The 18,713-nt window shown below is 31.2% G+C and overlaps 1 protein-coding gene and 1 long non-coding RNA gene across 2 annotated transcripts in view; one reads left to right on the top strand and one right to left on the bottom strand.

The window, feature by feature from the left end:
* Window positions 1-18,341, top strand: part of LOC106685450 (ankyrin repeat and MYND domain-containing protein 1) — a gene marked incomplete at its 3' end in the record, with an annotated part of 54,783 nt that extends 36,442 nt beyond the window's left edge. Inside the window, 8 exon segments of the mRNA XM_014428124.3 lie at window positions 2,225-2,458; window positions 3,722-3,828; window positions 6,175-6,336; window positions 9,770-9,850; window positions 11,453-11,699; window positions 14,442-14,594; window positions 14,971-15,118; window positions 17,661-18,341. Coding sequence (XP_014283610.1) covers window positions 2,225-2,458; window positions 3,722-3,828; window positions 6,175-6,336; window positions 9,770-9,850; window positions 11,453-11,699; window positions 14,442-14,594; window positions 14,971-15,118; window positions 17,661-18,341 — 1,813 coding nt within the window.
* LOC136796339 (uncharacterized) lies at window positions 14,357-16,844 on the bottom strand. The gene is made up of 2 exons (XR_010844042.1): window positions 16,794-16,844; window positions 14,357-14,582 (listed from the first exon to the last, which is right to left on the bottom strand). It is a non-coding gene; the product is annotated as an uncharacterized lncRNA (long non-coding RNA).
* Window positions 18,342-18,713: the final 372 nt, after the last annotated feature.

Below are 18,713 nucleotides of genomic sequence, written 5' to 3'. Positions count from 1 at the left end.
AAAAAAAAAAGATAGAAAAACAAAGGAAAAGTAAAGTATAAAATAATGGGATACAATGTGTGTAAGTGATTAAGAAACAAAATATACCAAATGAGCGGGGATACAGAAAAGTGTAAAATATAATAGAAAATTAATAATAAAGTAGTAAAATAAAAATGATTTCATAATCGAAATTTTGCAAAAACATTAGTATTATATTTGTATTAAAATTATTTATCACAGTTAACAGTAAAATTTATCACAACAATATTTGTAACCTTCCTTAGACAAGGAGTGTAGATAGAGAGTTGACTGATAAAAATGACATGGCAGAATAGCCTGCTTGAAGTAGTTTTTTAAATGTTTTGGTCCTAAAATTGTATTAAGATTTTCCTGGAGGATGGCCGAATTGGTTGAAACGTCGGATATATAAATGGAATAAAAATGTATCGAGACTGAAATGGACAGAATTTTATTTATTTAAACAATTAGAATTATATTTATTTTGGGGAACGTTCTGGTATAAATGAGTGGGGTAATAATAAAAATTAATTTATAACATCTAAAATATACTTTTATCTTTTAATTAATATAAAACTAAAATGTACTTTCAAGTATACTGCAACAGTGTACTTACGATCAGTCACATATTTGAGAAATGTCATTTTTATTCTGCGAACTTGAGTAGATTGGGAGTAGGACCGAGTGTATGGGATGCTCTGAATGATGACCAGAAGAACGTGGAAATGGTCTTAGTTTTCTTAAAAAGGAATGGCCTTTTGAATAAGATTTAAACCAGAAAATCTGTTATACGTAATAAAAAATACCAACAGAAGTAATTATTTATTTTTTTTCGAAATTATTCAAAGTGAAATAGAATTATAGAAATAGAAATTATAGAAATAGAATATAAAGCACGAAACATGGGCGTTGATGGCCTCAGGGTTTTACGCCCTAAAGACCCAGACAACAACAACTAAAATGTGCTTTTAAAAAGAAGCCTAGCGATCGGGAAAGATCGGCTGGTTTCGGTATTTCCTGTTCTAATTACATGATTCAATTTTTTCTTTTTTTCTCCTTTAGTTATTCATAAAATTCTTTGATATTTTGTATTTATAGATTGCCAAGAATGAGAACTGTTTATTTTTTTCAAATAAATAATATTAAACGCATTTCTAAGGAATATATTTTTTTTTTGGAAATTCGGCATTTAAGTCCTGTTAGATTATTTCAAAGAAGATAAGACATTTCACTCACTATTAACCACTTCATTGCTCATTGATTCCTCGAGTTTATTCAAAAATTTTTAAGCCCTTTTGGAGAACATCTTGGAATAAGTGAGTTGGTAATCATGAAAATTTATAAATAAAATCTACAAAGTAAAGGAAATATCAAATTAAAATATGTCCTTGATCACATTTACAACTAGTTGATAAAATATACTATAAAATGTAAATATAAAATTTACTAAGTGATATTATCTACACCTAAAATAGAATATTTGTTGTACTATAAAATTAAATTGCTGAAGAAAGCTGTAGTTATTTAAAAAAATTAGTACTCTGTGATTTTTATTGCCTGTTAGTAAGTGAGCGCAAGCTCTATAGAAACAGTTCTGTATATTATGCTTTAAAATCAGGAAATTTATCAATTCTGTTACAAAAATCACTAAAATTGAGTGTGATTTTCATTCCCATATATGAGTTTTCTTACTGTAGACCAAAAACATGTGGGTTATCATACAATAGATTGTACATTTTGTTTTCTGATTTTTCACAACCTTTTAAAGTGATGACTTTTCAGGAGGTCCATTTAGCATTTTTCTTATTTAGAAATTACTCTTATCAATATTACTATTACTCCTGCCTTACCATGATCTCATTGTTCCTAATTCTATAATTTTACTCTTTTTTCATTATTTTAATTTATATCCTCTTATTTTTATCTCTTTATTACTTTTTTATCCATCTTTTTTTCTTATAAATTAAACAATTGAATAAATTAGCAGTTAAGAATAGAGGTACATACACAACATTCATTCTATTGAGGATAAAAAGGGTCCACTTTATTTTGTACTTTTTAAATTTATATAGTAGAGTATATATTGAGAATAAAACATCCTGATGCATAATGTTCAGTATTGACTACAAATCTTAGGAAAATATATTTTTTATAAATGATAATATATTGTAAAATGGACATTTTTTTTTATTATTATATTTTCTTTGTTTCACATTAAGAACAGTATTTAGAACAAATCTGCTGCATTCTGTCATGGTTCAGTGATCATGATCAACTTTTCTTGGGTTTGAGCCCGCTCGGTTTGGCTATCTCAAAAGGGAACAACAATATTGTTTCAACAATGCTCAACTGTGCTAAATTAGATGTCAACGCTACATTTGACAGTTTTTGGGGGAATCCCCTCTTCACATATTTGAAGTTTCATGTGTACAAAAGTGACCACACAACAATGGACATTGTAAGTCATTTTTGGTTTATATCATTTATATAAATTAATTTTTTTTAAAATTAGTGGTTGGGACTAAGTAAACAATTAAAAAATTTACTTTTTCATTGGATTTCAACGTTTTTTGTATCATTATATCAAGGAAAACAAAACTTGTATCACCACATTACATAATCCCTGTCTTGGAACAGAACTTTATAATGTATTTCTTTTCTTTTGCCAATTTTTATATCAGGAGATAATAATGTCAGCACCATACTCCACCATGAGGTTTTTCCAAAAACTATATACAAATCAACAATTTTATAGAGGTTGAGTTTACCTAGCCTTTAAATTTGTTTTTATCATCCCTGGTTGATCAAATTTGTATAAATTGAACCACACTTGTTTTTGTTGCAACTATGCTAATATCTTTTCATCCCCGACCATACTTTGATTACTCAAATTAATAACCATGTTATGTGCTGTTATATTTTTAAATGTATTATTAGAATCAATAAATATTATAAAAGAATCTTCTAATTCACTAAAAGCTAAGGTCTTACAATTCTAATTGCACCAGAAAGATAAATTAGCATAGCTTGATATACCAAAGTGCGAATTTGCTTATCTATCCATAGCACTTTCTGAACCACTGCTAAGTAAATTTTATATGCGTCCAGTACTGTAAGGAGTGCTTTCATTGCTTCAAGACTATACAGTAATAGTTTTCTAACATTTAAGTCATTATGGTGGCTCCTGGGTCCATTACCAATCGTCAGTCCAGCATTTTATCTATGAACATTTGTGTTCAGTTATTTTAATGGAAGTAAGTTGTCATAAAATGAGTTTCCTGCCTATGACAAAAGGAGTTACTTGACGACCCTTGCTGACATTCTAGGGGTCACAATCTCTGCGTCCTAACCTTGGAGATCTAGCCATCATGCAAAAATTTTATTAATCTTTTTACAGAGAAGGAGATTTCGGCTGGTGCCATCAGGCATCTCTTCTCAGTCATTTGTTTCTCTACCTCCATGAATAATATAACATGGAGAAACTTGCATCTTTATTGCTATTATCATATTATAACTTATTTATTGACACAACCAACATACTTGGATATTAAAAAGTTTTGATAAATCAAATAAAGATTATTTCCTATTAGAGCCACAAGAAATAAAAGAAACTGTATGTAGTCTTATCCTTGTCGCTGAGATACTTTCATACTAAATTCGCATAAATAGTGATAACTAAGACAACAATGAACTTTAAGTTAATCATATAAATCATTTTCAGTTGAGAACTCTGATTTTAAAAGGAGTGGATCCATTGGAAATAAGTCAGATGCCTCATGGTGTGGGCAATGCTTTGAACTTATTAGCCTTGTTTCGAGAAAGGAGATTGTAAGCATGATAAGGCAGTATTAAATTATATTAAAATAGGGATCATTATTTAGTTGTTATACGAATAAGGAAATGTTCCTGTACCCGTCACATAAAATTTCAGGCCCTTATGGTAATATTATGAAGTTACTTATAACCATAATCATAACTTATTCATTTTGTATTATAACAATCAGAGGTAGAAGTTTTACTAAATTAATTGTGATTATTAATAAATTGTTGTTGACTAAAGTAAAGGTCTTTGATATTAACATCTGGTAAGTGTTCTGTGAAAAAGTTGAATTGAAGAAATAGGCTTTTCACATTTTTAATGGAATAGTCATTGATACTGACATGTTTAACTAAAAGAAATATAATCAGGAATGTATGATGTTTTCAAAAATATAAACATATTCTTGGTTTTTCCTATTAAAAAATTTTGGAACTTGGAAAATCCACATTTTCAACGTATTTTGGAGACACGTATTAATAAATGACAACAGCTTTTTTTGGTGAATTTCCATGCCTCACATGCATACAGGAGTACATACTTTATGTTGCTTCTGAGCACAGTACAGTAGATGTATGATGTATGATGACACACCTCACACCTTAACAGTACACAACTCATTTATACTGATACTAAGGACATATACAGTACATACTCTAGGATCGCCTCCCTTAGGAGCTAGTGCTGTGCTGTTGGCCAAGGTTAATTCACCAGTGGACCTAATGTCCCAGGGCATTAGGACCTATTATTTCTTACTGGGCCAATTACCCACCAGGAAGTAACTATACAATTCATAGAAATGGTATTAGCCTTGGAACTGCACTGACAAATCGGAAACAATATGGATGGAAAAAGGACTTTAGAATAGAAACATGCAACATAAAAATCATCATTGGAAAGGCAGTGGAACTTGTGGAGGAGATCATAAAGTAAAAGGTGGACAACCTTGGGATATCTGAGGTAAAAAGGAAAGTAATTGGGGAAATGAGTCTGGACAAAGGATATACTCTCATATATTCAGGAGTCCCTAAAGGTGAATATGCTAAGGAAGGAGTCAGCTTTGGTGAAAAATGGAGGATTGGGAAGCTGCCTCACACAGAATAACAGCCAAATTCCATTTGTCCAGGAGATAAATGGAAATTGGCTGTTATTCTGCACGAGGCAACTTCCCAATCCTCCATTTTTCTACTGGTAAAATCACTTTAGTACAAATTTATGCCCCAACTCAAAATTCCTCTGTTATAGAAAAAAACAATTTTACTCTGACCTAGAAAGGATAACAAACAAATTCAAGAGTATGAATAGGAAAATTATCTGCTGTGGAGACTTCAATGCAAGAATCGGATGGGATTATAGAGATACACAATATCACTGCAAGCACTTTTTCAAAAGATATGGGACAGTAAGGTTATTTCGAAGGGCTGGGAATATAATATCATAGTGCCAATTCATAAGAAAGATAGTACAACAGAATGTGGTAACTACAGACCAATATGCTTCTTCCGTAACATACAAACTATACACCACTATTCTAGAAAGCAGGTTATGGGCACTGATAGAGCCAAAATTAGAAGAAGACAAGGCTGGATTCCGACCTGGAAGACAAACCTAGGATCACGTAGTAAGTGGTTAGAGGCTCCTCCATGTTAAAAGGCACTTAAGGAGGATGAGAAAGAAGAGAAGAAGAAGAAAATAATTAATACAATCTTCCTCACATTAAGGGCATTAAGTATTAGTGTTCAAATACTCGTTCTTACAATATATGCAGTAATAAAAGAGAAAAAAAAAGAAAAGGAATAAAAGTAAATAACAGCAATAGTACTCTCTGAATTAAAATAAAATAAATTAAATAATAATAATAAAGAAATATATAAATAAAAGAAAATATTAATCTGTATAAAAATATAATAAAATAAAAATAAAATAGTTTATGTACAAGACAGAGAAAATTAAATTTAAATAACCATAAAATAAAAACACATTCACACCTACACTATTTATCAAGAAAGTTTATTTTGCTTTGACTTAACCATTATTTTTTTTTATGGGAATATTTAAATGAATACTAGGTTATAAATACACCTGAATTTATTTGAACCTAGTATTTATATGAATACTAGGTAATAAATTATTAAATATAAAAGTAATTAAAAATTTCATCTTAAATTAAAGGGGATCCATAATTTTGTTTTCATTATAGAATTACTAACTTAAATTAATTATTATTAAATAGTTATAACACTCAATTTCATATTTTTCATCTTATGCAAAAATCTAGCTTCTTAGCATTTTGCAAAAAGTTTATTATTTTTAATAAATGAGATAGTAAGCAAGATACTTATGAAGACTCATGACAGGAGATCACAAATAAGGACGGTGTTCAACGGCTACCCTCAAGGTGGCAATGATTTTTACGGCCTGAAAATCCATGATCAAATACTGATGGAGCTGGCCAAATTGAACCTGCGGAAATATATTAGAGGTGTCCTAGTGAGATTGCATTTGAAGTTTATTAATAGGTATAAAAACTTATTCATTTTAATTTTATTATTTATTAGATCATGCCAGGAAGGGGTATTGCTCTTTTTTAAATCTGCACATTGAATCATGATGGAATAAAATAAACAATCACTCACTTATTGTCATTATACTGTGACAAGAGTGGAACTATAAACAATACTCTCAGATTCAAATGTGATCTGATGAATGATTAATTTTTCCACAGCTTTAAATTATAAAATCCCGATTATTAGGAACCATACCTATTATTAGAAATCATTCCTAAAGAATTTATAAGTTAAATTTGTACTCAATACAATAACTACTATTGATGTTCTTTCCATTCTACATACTTTTTAGTTTTTATTTTACATTACACTTATTTCATACTTTTATTTGATAAAAGTTTATGCACATTTATTCTAGTTTTTAAATAAAACAGTAGATGGGAACTAGTGAACAAAGTACCTATATGTCTTGTACCCTTCAACTATGTCTTAGTTAAGTACCTATATAAGTAGTAAAGTACCTATACGTCTTGTAGGTTTCAACTATTTCTTTTGAACAGAAAAGTCCTTCTAACTATTAATATTTAATAGCTTTGTCCTGTCCAGGTATGATCTTCACTACTTAAAGATTTTGTAGAAGAGGACTTTCCTGTGTAAAATTAAAAAAAAAAAAAGTGCATATTGCTAAATACTTGTGAAATGTTCTGATTAGTTTCCAATTCTAAAACAAATTTTGGAATAGTTGTTATAGAAATGGGCACTGAAAAAAAAAATCTATGTTTCATCAAGGCTCTGCCCAACATGAACCTGTCCTCTCCTGCAAATTTGAGGGCAGGAACTAAATGGTTTTATGGTCAACTGATGGTAAATTGTATAATTAATCAAATAATAGATGGTTTTGGCATGTTTGCAATTTTCACAAAAATAAATTAGGTTACTATTATGTTGAAACAATGATATTGTAGTTGATCAGTTAGTGATAGTATTGTAATATAATCATCTATCAAAAGAATTCATATTTTAAAAAAGTGACAAATATTGGTTAATTTGACTATGCTATATTAGACCTGGGCAGAACATTGAATATTTAAAATAAATAATGTTGGGACTATATAGATTTAATTTATTATAACTGGAAATATTGATTGCTATTCGATATTTCTAGTTTTTTTTTCAGCTTGATTGTGTTGTAGAAAACTGGTATTATTATTTAATTTGTAAATAGTATTTTAAATAAACAGTAGATAGTTACACTGCTTCTCTGGCATGTAGGAGGCAATCCTTTGTTGGCTCAGTCCCTTTGTGGCATATATTGAGAAACATACTCACTGTCTCTTTCTTTATAAAACCCTCCCTCCCTAAATTCTCAACACATTGGAGTACTTTTACGTTTCTAAAAACTTGAATCTACCCTTTTTGTGAGAATGATCAATATAGCCCATATTTTTTTATTAGTTCTTTACCACTACTTTCTTCAATTTTAAGAAGGACCAAAGATAATTAATTTCCTGTGTATAAAAACAATTTTTTTTCTCCAGCTTTTGAGATTTGATGTTAGTTAGTAGCTCAGCTAGATCAATTGAAAAACTTATTCAAACATTTAATAACTGAATGAAACTTTCATCCTTATTTGCCGAATTTTTTCTTTAAAACCTAATCTTGATTTTGTCTTCATTTATGATTCCACCAAATAGTTTTACCATACTCCAAAGCCCTGAAAGTATTTAAGAGCAGATTTTAAGGAGCTACCTGTTATGTAAATTTTATCTGGTAAAGATTATGCTGGTTGTCTTAGTACCAATATCTCTCTTGGATATCTTCAGGGTGAGGTTAAACATTATATAAAAGTATCTCCTGCATTTTTTTTTAAGAAAACATTTCTCAAGAGATTTTTGCTATAAATTCTTTTCCTGCATGTCCATTTACATTAGTTGGAGCAGCTTGAGAATATTTTATGCACTCTCATAGTCAATATCAGCTAATGCAAGGCCATAAGCAAACCTTTGCTGTGGGCACCCCTTTCTCTATATTATCATCGAATACAATCTTGTAGGTTTACCCTCTGCCCTATTAATGTAGTCTTGTCTAATTTGTGAACTCTATTAGTTTACTTTATTTCATCACAAGCTATAAGACAAGATATTTAATTTGTTTTTAATTTTTTTTTATTCTTAAACCCAGACCCAAATAAATTTGAGGCCTAATGTAGCATTGGTTCTCCCTGTAGCCAGCCCTTTGTCCATTCATAACCTTATAAAGCTCCTCTCCACTAATTGACTCATAAACCTTAAAGAGGCAGTGTGCTTTTATACTATATTTCTTAGACGATACATAGGTTGAAACTTAAATCCATTATGCTCTTACCTATAATGAATTATTCCTATGTGTCAACCTCTCATCCCAAGAAAATATATGATTATACTTTATATGCATAAGGAAGGGGGAGAGATCAAACAATGCTTGAAATACTGCAACTGATCTCATTTCTAGACATTTCAGAGGCATTGGAAGAAATTTGTTTAAAGGAGTGATTCCCAAGAGATAGGCCATGAGAACCTCAAGGGTAGGCCGCAGTAAGGGTTTGGCTGCACATATTGTTGTAGAAAATGGTTTTATTGGCTGATTTGTAAATAGAACAGTAGATAGTGACACTGCTCTGGCATGGAACTTTTGTTCTGAGGCAGTCGGGTGTGGCGTCTATTAATGGAAACATGTACTCTTTGTCTTTATTTGTAAAACCCTCACAACACATATTTTATGAGGAATTATTGTTAAAACTACTTCACTATTTTGTTAACTTATTATTAAGCATTACCTTTTTCTTCCTGCTTATGTTACTCCTCTGCTACAGAATTTATTGAAAAATCATCACTTCATATTTAGAATTTTATTTAAATTCATTGCTCACTCCATTTATTTCTCGGCAAGTAACTCAACAGAGTTTGATACAAATGGCCTGCAGAGAGTTTATTCTTGCTTTATCCAATTAATATCAGTATATTGCTAATTATTAATCCATGGTTTCATTGGATCTTTGCTATTTACAGTTCTTTCAGATTTTTTATGTTAAAACACAGTGTCTTTTACCTGAATTTACTGACTAATTAACTCTTTGATGCTACTAACTGATGTCCTGGGCTACTCAATAACTTTTTCCAGATAACCATAGTTTATGCTGTAGCTCACCAGTTGTGGGAGTTCAGCAGGGTGTTCTTTAGTTAGCCGATCCATATACTAAGATGACCAATACTGAGAAAGTGGTAAGAATGTACATTGCTACCCTGAAAATAAGGTTGATCCCATTTAGATGAGATCGAAGTAGCTTTGTCATTATCTCTGTAGAAGATAAAAGTGCTTCTGATGAGGCCTTTAAAAGTTATGAAGTAAATGATCCTGAATGATGAAGCTGACTGATTTATTAGGAATAATGATATTGCTTTTTCAGCCTGGATGTAGAAAGGGATGTCTACCTCCGACAACAGCGCCGCACTATTTCTAAGCACAATCAATCTCTTTACACAGAAAGGTACAGTTGATTACATTTATTATATACAATTATTTTTTATAATTATGAGCAGCATCGAGGTAAAAGTTAGAATATTCATTTATATGTCTTTCTGTAAACTGACATTTCGATTTTGAAATAATAATAATGAAAAAAAATCTATAACAACATATTTTGAAACAATATAGATTTATAATCATGAAAATTACTTTTTCTTATGTGAATGATTCCCTCGATCTTATACATAATTTTGTTTCTTGCCTCCATTCTTAACTCCTGTAAGTTATCATGGTAGTTCATTTTTGTTCAGACAAACCTGACACATTTATCTCAGAGATATTTTATACAACAAATCCTCCAAACAATAACTATCCATGCCATCAAGCTATGAGCTATAGATCACAATGCTGGACACTATCTAGAACTCAAGAGCTGGCTCTCTAATGCCCCTTTACAATGATGGAAACAAGTCAATGTCATTAATTTATGCTGACTATATTGGGCAGAACATCTAGTGAAAATGCTTCCCTCGCTCTTCCATTGAGTATAGCACCAGTTAAGAAAAAGAAGAAGCTAACTCTTGACGGCCTCTTTTATGTGTGGAGTTGACCAGTGGCTTTCTGGTTTCTATAGTGAGTTGTCTTCATAGATCCTCTGCATTAATCCCAACACCTTGAGCCATAAGGAGTGTACGTGTAGTTTTAGGATCAGTAAAAATGTTTTCAAACTGCCCCATGATCCAAAAAATTTGGAATTAATGATGACCACTTTGTAATCATAATAAATCTAATTGAGCATCTCTGAGATAAACCAGAGCTAAGTAACTAATCTTAAAGGAAACACAGTGGATATTTAGTACAATAAATAAGGAAAAACTTCGTGTAGCTGAAGGATTGATGTTGATTACACTGATGATTGTTTTCTACATACTTTACACAAACTGACCCCTGTCAGTCTCAAGGATATCGAATAGAATTAATAAATAAAAGTTAGAACAATTGAATGTATCAGAAGGATTGGCTTTTATAAGTAAACAGCTTGAAACAAATGGATTGTCACTAAGTCAGCCTAAAGCTATGAAGGATTTTTTGAATATTAAGACCATTTAATGGGAAAAAGATAGAGCTTGAGAGAGTGAATTTTCAAGATTGATCTTACTGAAATCAGCCAAGTAACAAAGCTCAACTATAACCTCATTCACACTTAATTCAGCATTGTCACAAAGGAATCAATTATATTAGTCACTATTTTTGCTTAACTAATCATTCCCTATGCATTAATTCATTTAGTGACAATTAAATGGGGGGATTATGATAATTAAATTAACTATTACTAAAATTTATACATATTAATTAGATTATACATTAAACCATAAATGGAAGCAACAAAAATCTTTTATTTTTTGGCTTCCTTCTTAGTATTATTTCTCTTATTGTGGATTTATAAATTATTTGATTTAGGCAACAATTTATCAACCCTACACCATCCACATATTTAAATAATTATAACTTCTTTATTTATCATTAAATTTTTTAAATTATCATCACTATTTATTTTATTTTTAGTATCAACTTACATTTCTGAATAAATATCCTTTGGTTTTTTTTTTATTTAAATGAGCAGTGAAGATAAACCTGATTATGGTTATGCAGACATATGTGAAAGAACAAAGGATTGGATGAACTCAATTGATGAGTGCAAGGTTATTATGGAAAAAACAATAGAAAATATGGGAGATATCTACAGCCCAGTGGAAGCTATACGGCTAATATCGTTGCTGCCTAACATGAGCGTACGACAAAAACCGCCTGAATTGAAACACTTTAGGATAGTTAAGTTTCTTGAAGGAAACTGTCTTCCTGATTTAAGGGTGAGTGAAGATTATTTAGACTGGATACATTTCAGCTATCATAATAAGTTTTTTTGATAAAAACATTTTAAAAAGACAATCATGAAATTCCAAGCATAGTATAATCTTATTTTATAATTTAAATGCTCATCACTAGACTCTGTGCATTAGACAGGTCCCATCTTTGCCCGTGTCTCTTCCAATTTTCGTTTTTTGGATTAACTCTTCAAACATCCTCTTTCATTATATTCCTCAGACCTTGAATCTTAACCCAAACAACCCTTCATGGGCGTAGGCAGGATTCCACCTAGGAGGGAGCAGACCTCAGCCCATTACCCATGCACATATATATATTCCATTTGCAAACATTGGGTAAAAGAAAGAAGATGTATAATTCCGCATTCCAAGAAATACTCCCATCGTTTTATTACTACTTCATAAAATTCATTCATTATTTTTTAAATTTTTATTAGCTATAATCACAACAAATCATTGAAAATCGAGCAGAAAATTAATTATTGTACATAAATACATATAATACACACAATAAATACTAAAATATAAGAGATGATGAAGATATTTGCAATGAGAGCATCAGCCTTCTGAGAATGCTGCCAAAAATATTTACAACCTCTTCTACTATAGTTGCCTTCCTTAATTTATTTTGAACAAATGTTCTAAGATTATTAAAATGGCAAACTGTAAGTTATAGTAGGAAGAATGTAATCTAAAAAAGGTTCTTTTTTATTCATTTCCCCCATTATTTTTAGCGATAAGTATATAACGAATAATTGCGCTCATTGAATATTACCATTTTTACTGAAGAATTAACATATATCCATCTTATCCCTTCAAAGGTGTGATTGTGACCTTGTGCTCCGTGAAGATGTCAACTCAACAATATTATCTTATAAATTATAGTATATTTCCAGGAAGTAATCATCTATCTAATAAGTTCACTATTTTCTTTATTTTTTTTTCATGGGTCTCAAAAATCTAGGGGGGAACCGCGGCTCTCCCCTGCTTCCCTCTGCCTACGCCTATGCAACCCTTCCCTATTCCATTCTTATGAGATTTCTATTTCTATCTTTAACTGATTTCCTCCCTCTGACACTTCAGCCTTCCAAGCTGGCTTATCATTTGGTTTGTCCAAATTATCATGAGAGTACAACATGTGACATGATCAATTAAATTTATTTAGGATAGAACGTTTCTATTCTTTCTATATTCTCTCCAACTTTTTTATTCGAGTCATTGGTTCATTCTAATGTGTAGGAATTGATATAATGATATTTTTAAATATTAACTTATTTAAGAGATAGTCCATAACCCTTCTTTGGTAAGGTCAACAAAGATCATTGTGAGGGGAGTCAAATCTAACTGACATTATAAACTGTTTATACTGTTTGGGTAGAAAGATAATAAATTGTAATAATACAAGATGTGGATGTTCCTGCCATTTTTACACAACAACCTACTCAAACCTTTTACCGCTACCCACCCTGATGCATGCTAGTATCTGTCTTAAGATCGATACTCGCTCTGATAGCTAATTGTGTTTCCTCTCACCCTATCGTAGCTAACTTGTATTTATGACTGTGCTATATTATTGAGCAGTTCCATGTCCATCAATTTCAATTATTTCTTATAATTTAATACTTCATTTCACTCTTGAAGATTTATGCCCTTCAAGGTTTCTTTAATATTCTACAACAGGTACATCAATTCAATTCTTTTACCTAATTATTCTATGTACCCACAACCATAATTTAACATCTTCATGAACAGAATTAGACTAGGTTTTTCCTATAGCTATGAAATAGTAAGTACTTACATTATTCATATAACTTATATTTTGCTTTGTATTTCATAGTATTTTCACTTTATATTGTATTTATATTGTTTATCCTTGTTTCGCATTTCATAACAAAAATCAAGTATTAAATGTTTTCTGGTCCTCCATTTAAAATTAGAGGTTTTTTACAACCCCACAACCCAATTTTAATTTCCCTGTAGACTTTATGCCACACTGTTACTAAATCTATTAAAGAAAAATAATCCTCTAAACACAAAATGTGGTTGTTATCTTGTTTTGTTTTTAGCCCTGAAGAAGGCTAGAAACTCTAGCCGAAACGTCGGCACATTAAAATAAGTTAATCATACTTATTTGTGTTTTTCATTGACCGCACCCCCCAACCATCTTCTTCTCATTTATTATATAGTTGTATTTATACATGTATTACTGAAATGAATAAAAACTATTGTGCCTTATCCAGCTTACCTTACCTATTGAACATGCATTGTCGAGGCCTTCTGATGTTGAGTACCTCACTTGTTAAATTAGTGCCAGGGCTAATAATACACAGCACCTCAACAAACATTTTACAATATAAAAACGTATATATCTTATAATCCAGCACTTCATTAAACTGACTTTTTCAACACCCTTTTAGACAAAATACATGAATTAGAAACTATACAAGAAAAGTTTAATCAATTCCACTCTTTTTTTGTAAGTTTTTAATGTATCTGATGAGAATAGTTATTTCCAAAAGCTACATCTCTCTCAATTAGGTAATTATATGTTGTATGGGTATTTAATCAATACTTACAGCTATTATATATGTTAAGACTATAATATGGATATTAATTGGATTTTAAAAAATTGTAATCACAAGTGAATTTGAATAAATTGGCCTTTAATGATTTATAATATATGCTGCATACAAATAATTCTTATCCATTATAAGTGTTTTGTTATAGACTTGTCCAATAACAAAACAGTCACCATTTAATATCGAGGGACCAGATGACAATGAGAATGAAGAAGATGAAGAAGAAAATTTGAAGTGGATACGCCATTTTGTAAATTTGCATAATTATAATTTTCACGTGTATCCAGAACTGGAAAAAAATGTTAGTGTAAATCATCTCAATTAATTTAAAAAAAAAAAATAATTAATGATTTTATCTATTAACCATCCATTCCTCACTTTTGTCTGTCAATGAGTGCTCGTTTATTGTGATAACAAATTGATAATATTATTATCATTGGATAGTAAAGCAATGAATTGTAAAGTGAAAAGAAATTTTTGTTTGAATACTATTTTGAAAAAATATAAAATAAGGCGAATGGAGAGTATCATATAATAATTAAAAATGTTGTGAGATTATAAAAATTAGTCCTGAAATCAAGGTCATTAATTATGTATTAAATGGATTAAATAAGTTAGTGAATTGAATTAAAATAAACAATAGAATTATTTTCAAAATAAAACTTAATTGTTTTCAGAGATCCAAATTCAGAGTCTGTTATAGATGCTTGAAACAATCAGCCATCACACAGGCCTGTCCCCTTTGTAGGCTTGTGTACTTTTGTTCAATGAAATGTAACGTAGCTGATTCAAATAATTCGGATGCATACCACCGCTGTCAAGTTGGTAAGTATTATAGTAAATATTTTTATTTGGCCTTCTGTTTGTGGAAAAATAAGAATACACTACATTTGTGTTACAAATTTCTAGCAGCCATTTTAAAATACACATTTTAGCAGTAGTTGGGTGCAACATCAAATAAACAATTGATTATTTATATATTCTAACTAACCCTGGCCTGTGGACAAGACAGGGGTTTGCAGCTGTTTGATGGTGCATAATATAGTAACAGCTGCAAATATAACAATTTAAATTTTTTTAAAACAGTTATAGAAATTAAATTGTCCCCATTGTTCTTCACTTCCCAATCTCATCTCTTCTTCTGCATCTCCTCTGCCTGGTGGTCTTTCAGGAGCTGGTTTGGACTGGATTGACTGAACTTTTCACCTGTTCACAAAATCTTTGTAATATGGGAGTTCCAGTAGTCCGGGAAGACCCACTTTGCTTCTGACCATGACCATACAGAGGGAAAATACTTCCTTAACAAAGTATAGTAATCCATTCTGGGTTATCACCCATCCCAGGATAAGTGTTTTCAATTTTCTGGGGTCCTCCATAATTCTCATCTGGAGATTTTCTGGCAGACTTGCTGAATTTTCTTTCTTGTATTTATGTTTCAAAATATCTTCTTGCTAGAGGTAGAGAGACCTGCAATATCTCATGAGATACACTCAGATTTGGTCTAGTGGCTTGCAGAAAAGCCCTAAGCTGAATTTTCACCAACCTGCTTTTCTTCTGGCATGTAAGATTCCAGTCCCAGGCAGGGAATACATACCTCAGAATACCCACAACTCCCTTATATATGACCTCCACAAGCCTGAGACTGTTCAAGACTAATACCACACTATTTTCTAGTAAGTTCAAGTGAGGAGTCACATTAAATCCTTTACTAAATCTTACGCCTAAGTGTTACTCACCTCGCCTGGACGTATTCTTGTATCTTCCAAACAACTCATCATGATGACTGATCATAAATATTCAAGTGGAATAAGAACATATAGAAAACAGAATGATTAAAGTCTAAAGCCAAATCCAAAAGGTCAAAAAGGGTGGGTGTATACGGCATCCCACTGGAAAAAATTCATGAAAGGGGTGATAAGAGCAAATTTTATGACCAGAAATCCAATGTTTGTTGTTTCCCACTGAAAGTGAAGTATAGCTCACTTGCTAATTTAAAAAAAAAAGAAAAAAGAAAGCTAATCGAATTTGCAAAATTCAGCGATGTTATTTCTAAGAGAGTAGACTTTACTTTAAAAAAGCTATTTGAGAAGATCAATGAGAGTTGACATTGCAGGAGGAGAAAGTCTAAGTAAGGGTGGTACAGAATATTTGTTGCAGCATTACACATGAAAGTATTTTCAAATAAAAGAACACTAACTCCATAGATTTTTAATCCAATATTTTGCTGAATCAAAAGATTGTTTTTGTTTACACGTTAAAGTAATTAGACAATATTTATGATGAAATCGAGAAAAAAATAGTTTTTTCTTTCTTCTGTATAATTTGGTTAACTGGAATTGGTGTTTTTGCTTTCCTTGCTATTTTTTTTTTTTATTTTAGTATTTCTACTTCTATAGTGCCAACATAAAAAAAAAATGTGTGGGTTTCGGCGCTTTGCGCCGAAACGCGCCTGTCGTGACAACTTTACGCTAAATATTGGAATAATAATATTAATAATTACTAGAGGAGAAGATCCCGAGGCCCACCACTTACCCCCACCACCGCACTCTCCATTATGCTACACTTTTGCCTACATGACTTCCAGTATCTATAACCTCAATTACCCCCACTACTATACTACTAAGCCACGCCAATTCTATTTCCGTTACGCTACACTTTTGCCTACATGACTTCCAGTATCTATAACCTCAATTACCCCCACTACTATACTACTAAGCCACGCCCATTCTATTTCTGTTACGCTACACTTTTGCCTACATGACTCCCAGCAATCTAATTTATAAGACGTCACATCAAAATAATTTTATTTGAACTCCCATATGATCCGTACTTTCTTATAAAATAAACCTCTATAAAATGGATACCTGATCCTTCAGTATGTTTTTGGTAAAACCTGGTAGTACCATAAAGTGAAGCCATTGGCTACATCATCTCTTGGTCTGTTCTGTTAGTATTTGATTTATTTTGCAAAGTAGTAGTTTCAAATAAATTTTTAATGAGTAATTGATAGAATAAATCTTGGTTATTGAGGATTTGGCTGTTTCCCTAAAGTCAACACTTAAGGCAAAACATTCTCACTATCTTGATACTATCCTAAATTATATTGACATTTGTAAGAGACGTGTTTACCCAATAATCATACTTAATCCACTTCCTTTTATGCTTTTGATCTCTGAATTTTTTGAAGATTAGTCTTGACCTCCATAGATATTAAAGCCTGGAATTGAACTCTTAGATGCATAACAATATATAATTATTTTAAAGGAAAAGAATGTAAATACAATAGTTTAAAATACAATATTAATTAGTGAAAAAATTGTGTTTACTATTACTCATTATAAAGAAACTGCTAACATGTTTGTTCTAGTTTTTTGGAACTTAAAAAAGCAGCAGTTCTTTGCTCTCAAAAAAGAGGTCCCTAAAACAATTAAAAAAGCTGACTTGAGAAAAAAACAGTCCAGCTCTGTGAAAAGAAAATCCAAATCTTCTCTTGAAATATCTTTAATAACTCCAGATCTATTAATGGATCTACGGGACGAATGGCTTCGCCAGGCTAAATTTCTGAATGATGAAGAAGAATATGAAGAAAGGGGAAAAAAACATGGAAGATATGGAAGACATGGAAAACGTGGTAGCGATTCTAAAAAACATAGGAAAGGTTCTGGAAGCAGAAAAAGAGGAAGTAAGACGAGCAAGTCGTCAGCAGCTCAATTCAAGTTCCTCGCCAAGTATGGCTATGGAGCTGTATCTCATGAAGAAGATGAATTAGATATCTCAGGCTTAATTAAGAGAGATCGGAAATTAGATGAAATTGATGCAAAAAAGAATTTCGAAGTGGCTGCACGGCTCTTAGATAAACAGTCCAAGATTTTAGAACAAAAAAAAATAGAAGCAGAAAAATTAAAAGAAGAACGAGATAACATTGACTTGAGCTTTCTAGGAGAAATAGCTCCTCAGGAGGAATTCTGGGAAATGTTTGACAAAAATGGGGAGGGTATGGAGAAGGGTGAAGGTATTGAGAAGGGTGAAGGTATGGAGAAGGGTGAAGGTATGGAGAAGGGTGAAGGTAAGGGGATAGAGAAAGGAATGGGGAAAAGGAAGAAGCCACATTCAGCAGAAGACAGGTTCATGGCATTTTTGAAAATACTTGAAATGGAATTAGGTAACTTAGACTTGGAAAAATTTTTACCATTTATTGTTTTTGTGGATGGAGTAATATACTTCAAGCATTATGGTGCTAAGTTTAGAGAGAATTACAGTTTTAATTAAAAATAACTATTTTATTTTATTCAACATATAAAGTTATATAAATATCTAATTTATTTAACAGATGTAGAATTTTTTTTGTCAATAATTACCCAGTGGCTAATCATTGTAAAAAAAAGTTGTGAAATTAAATTTAATATTGTTTCTAAGCAAT

This window comes from Halyomorpha halys, unplaced genomic scaffold, assembly GCF_000696795.3.
Source record: "Halyomorpha halys isolate HHAL.00 unplaced genomic scaffold, Hhal_1.1 Scaffold694.1, whole genome shotgun sequence".
Taxonomy (NCBI): Eukaryota; Metazoa; Arthropoda; class Insecta; order Hemiptera; family Pentatomidae; genus Halyomorpha; species Halyomorpha halys.
Note: the sequence above shows the minus strand (reverse complement) of the source record. Positions and strands in the feature narration are given on the sequence as shown.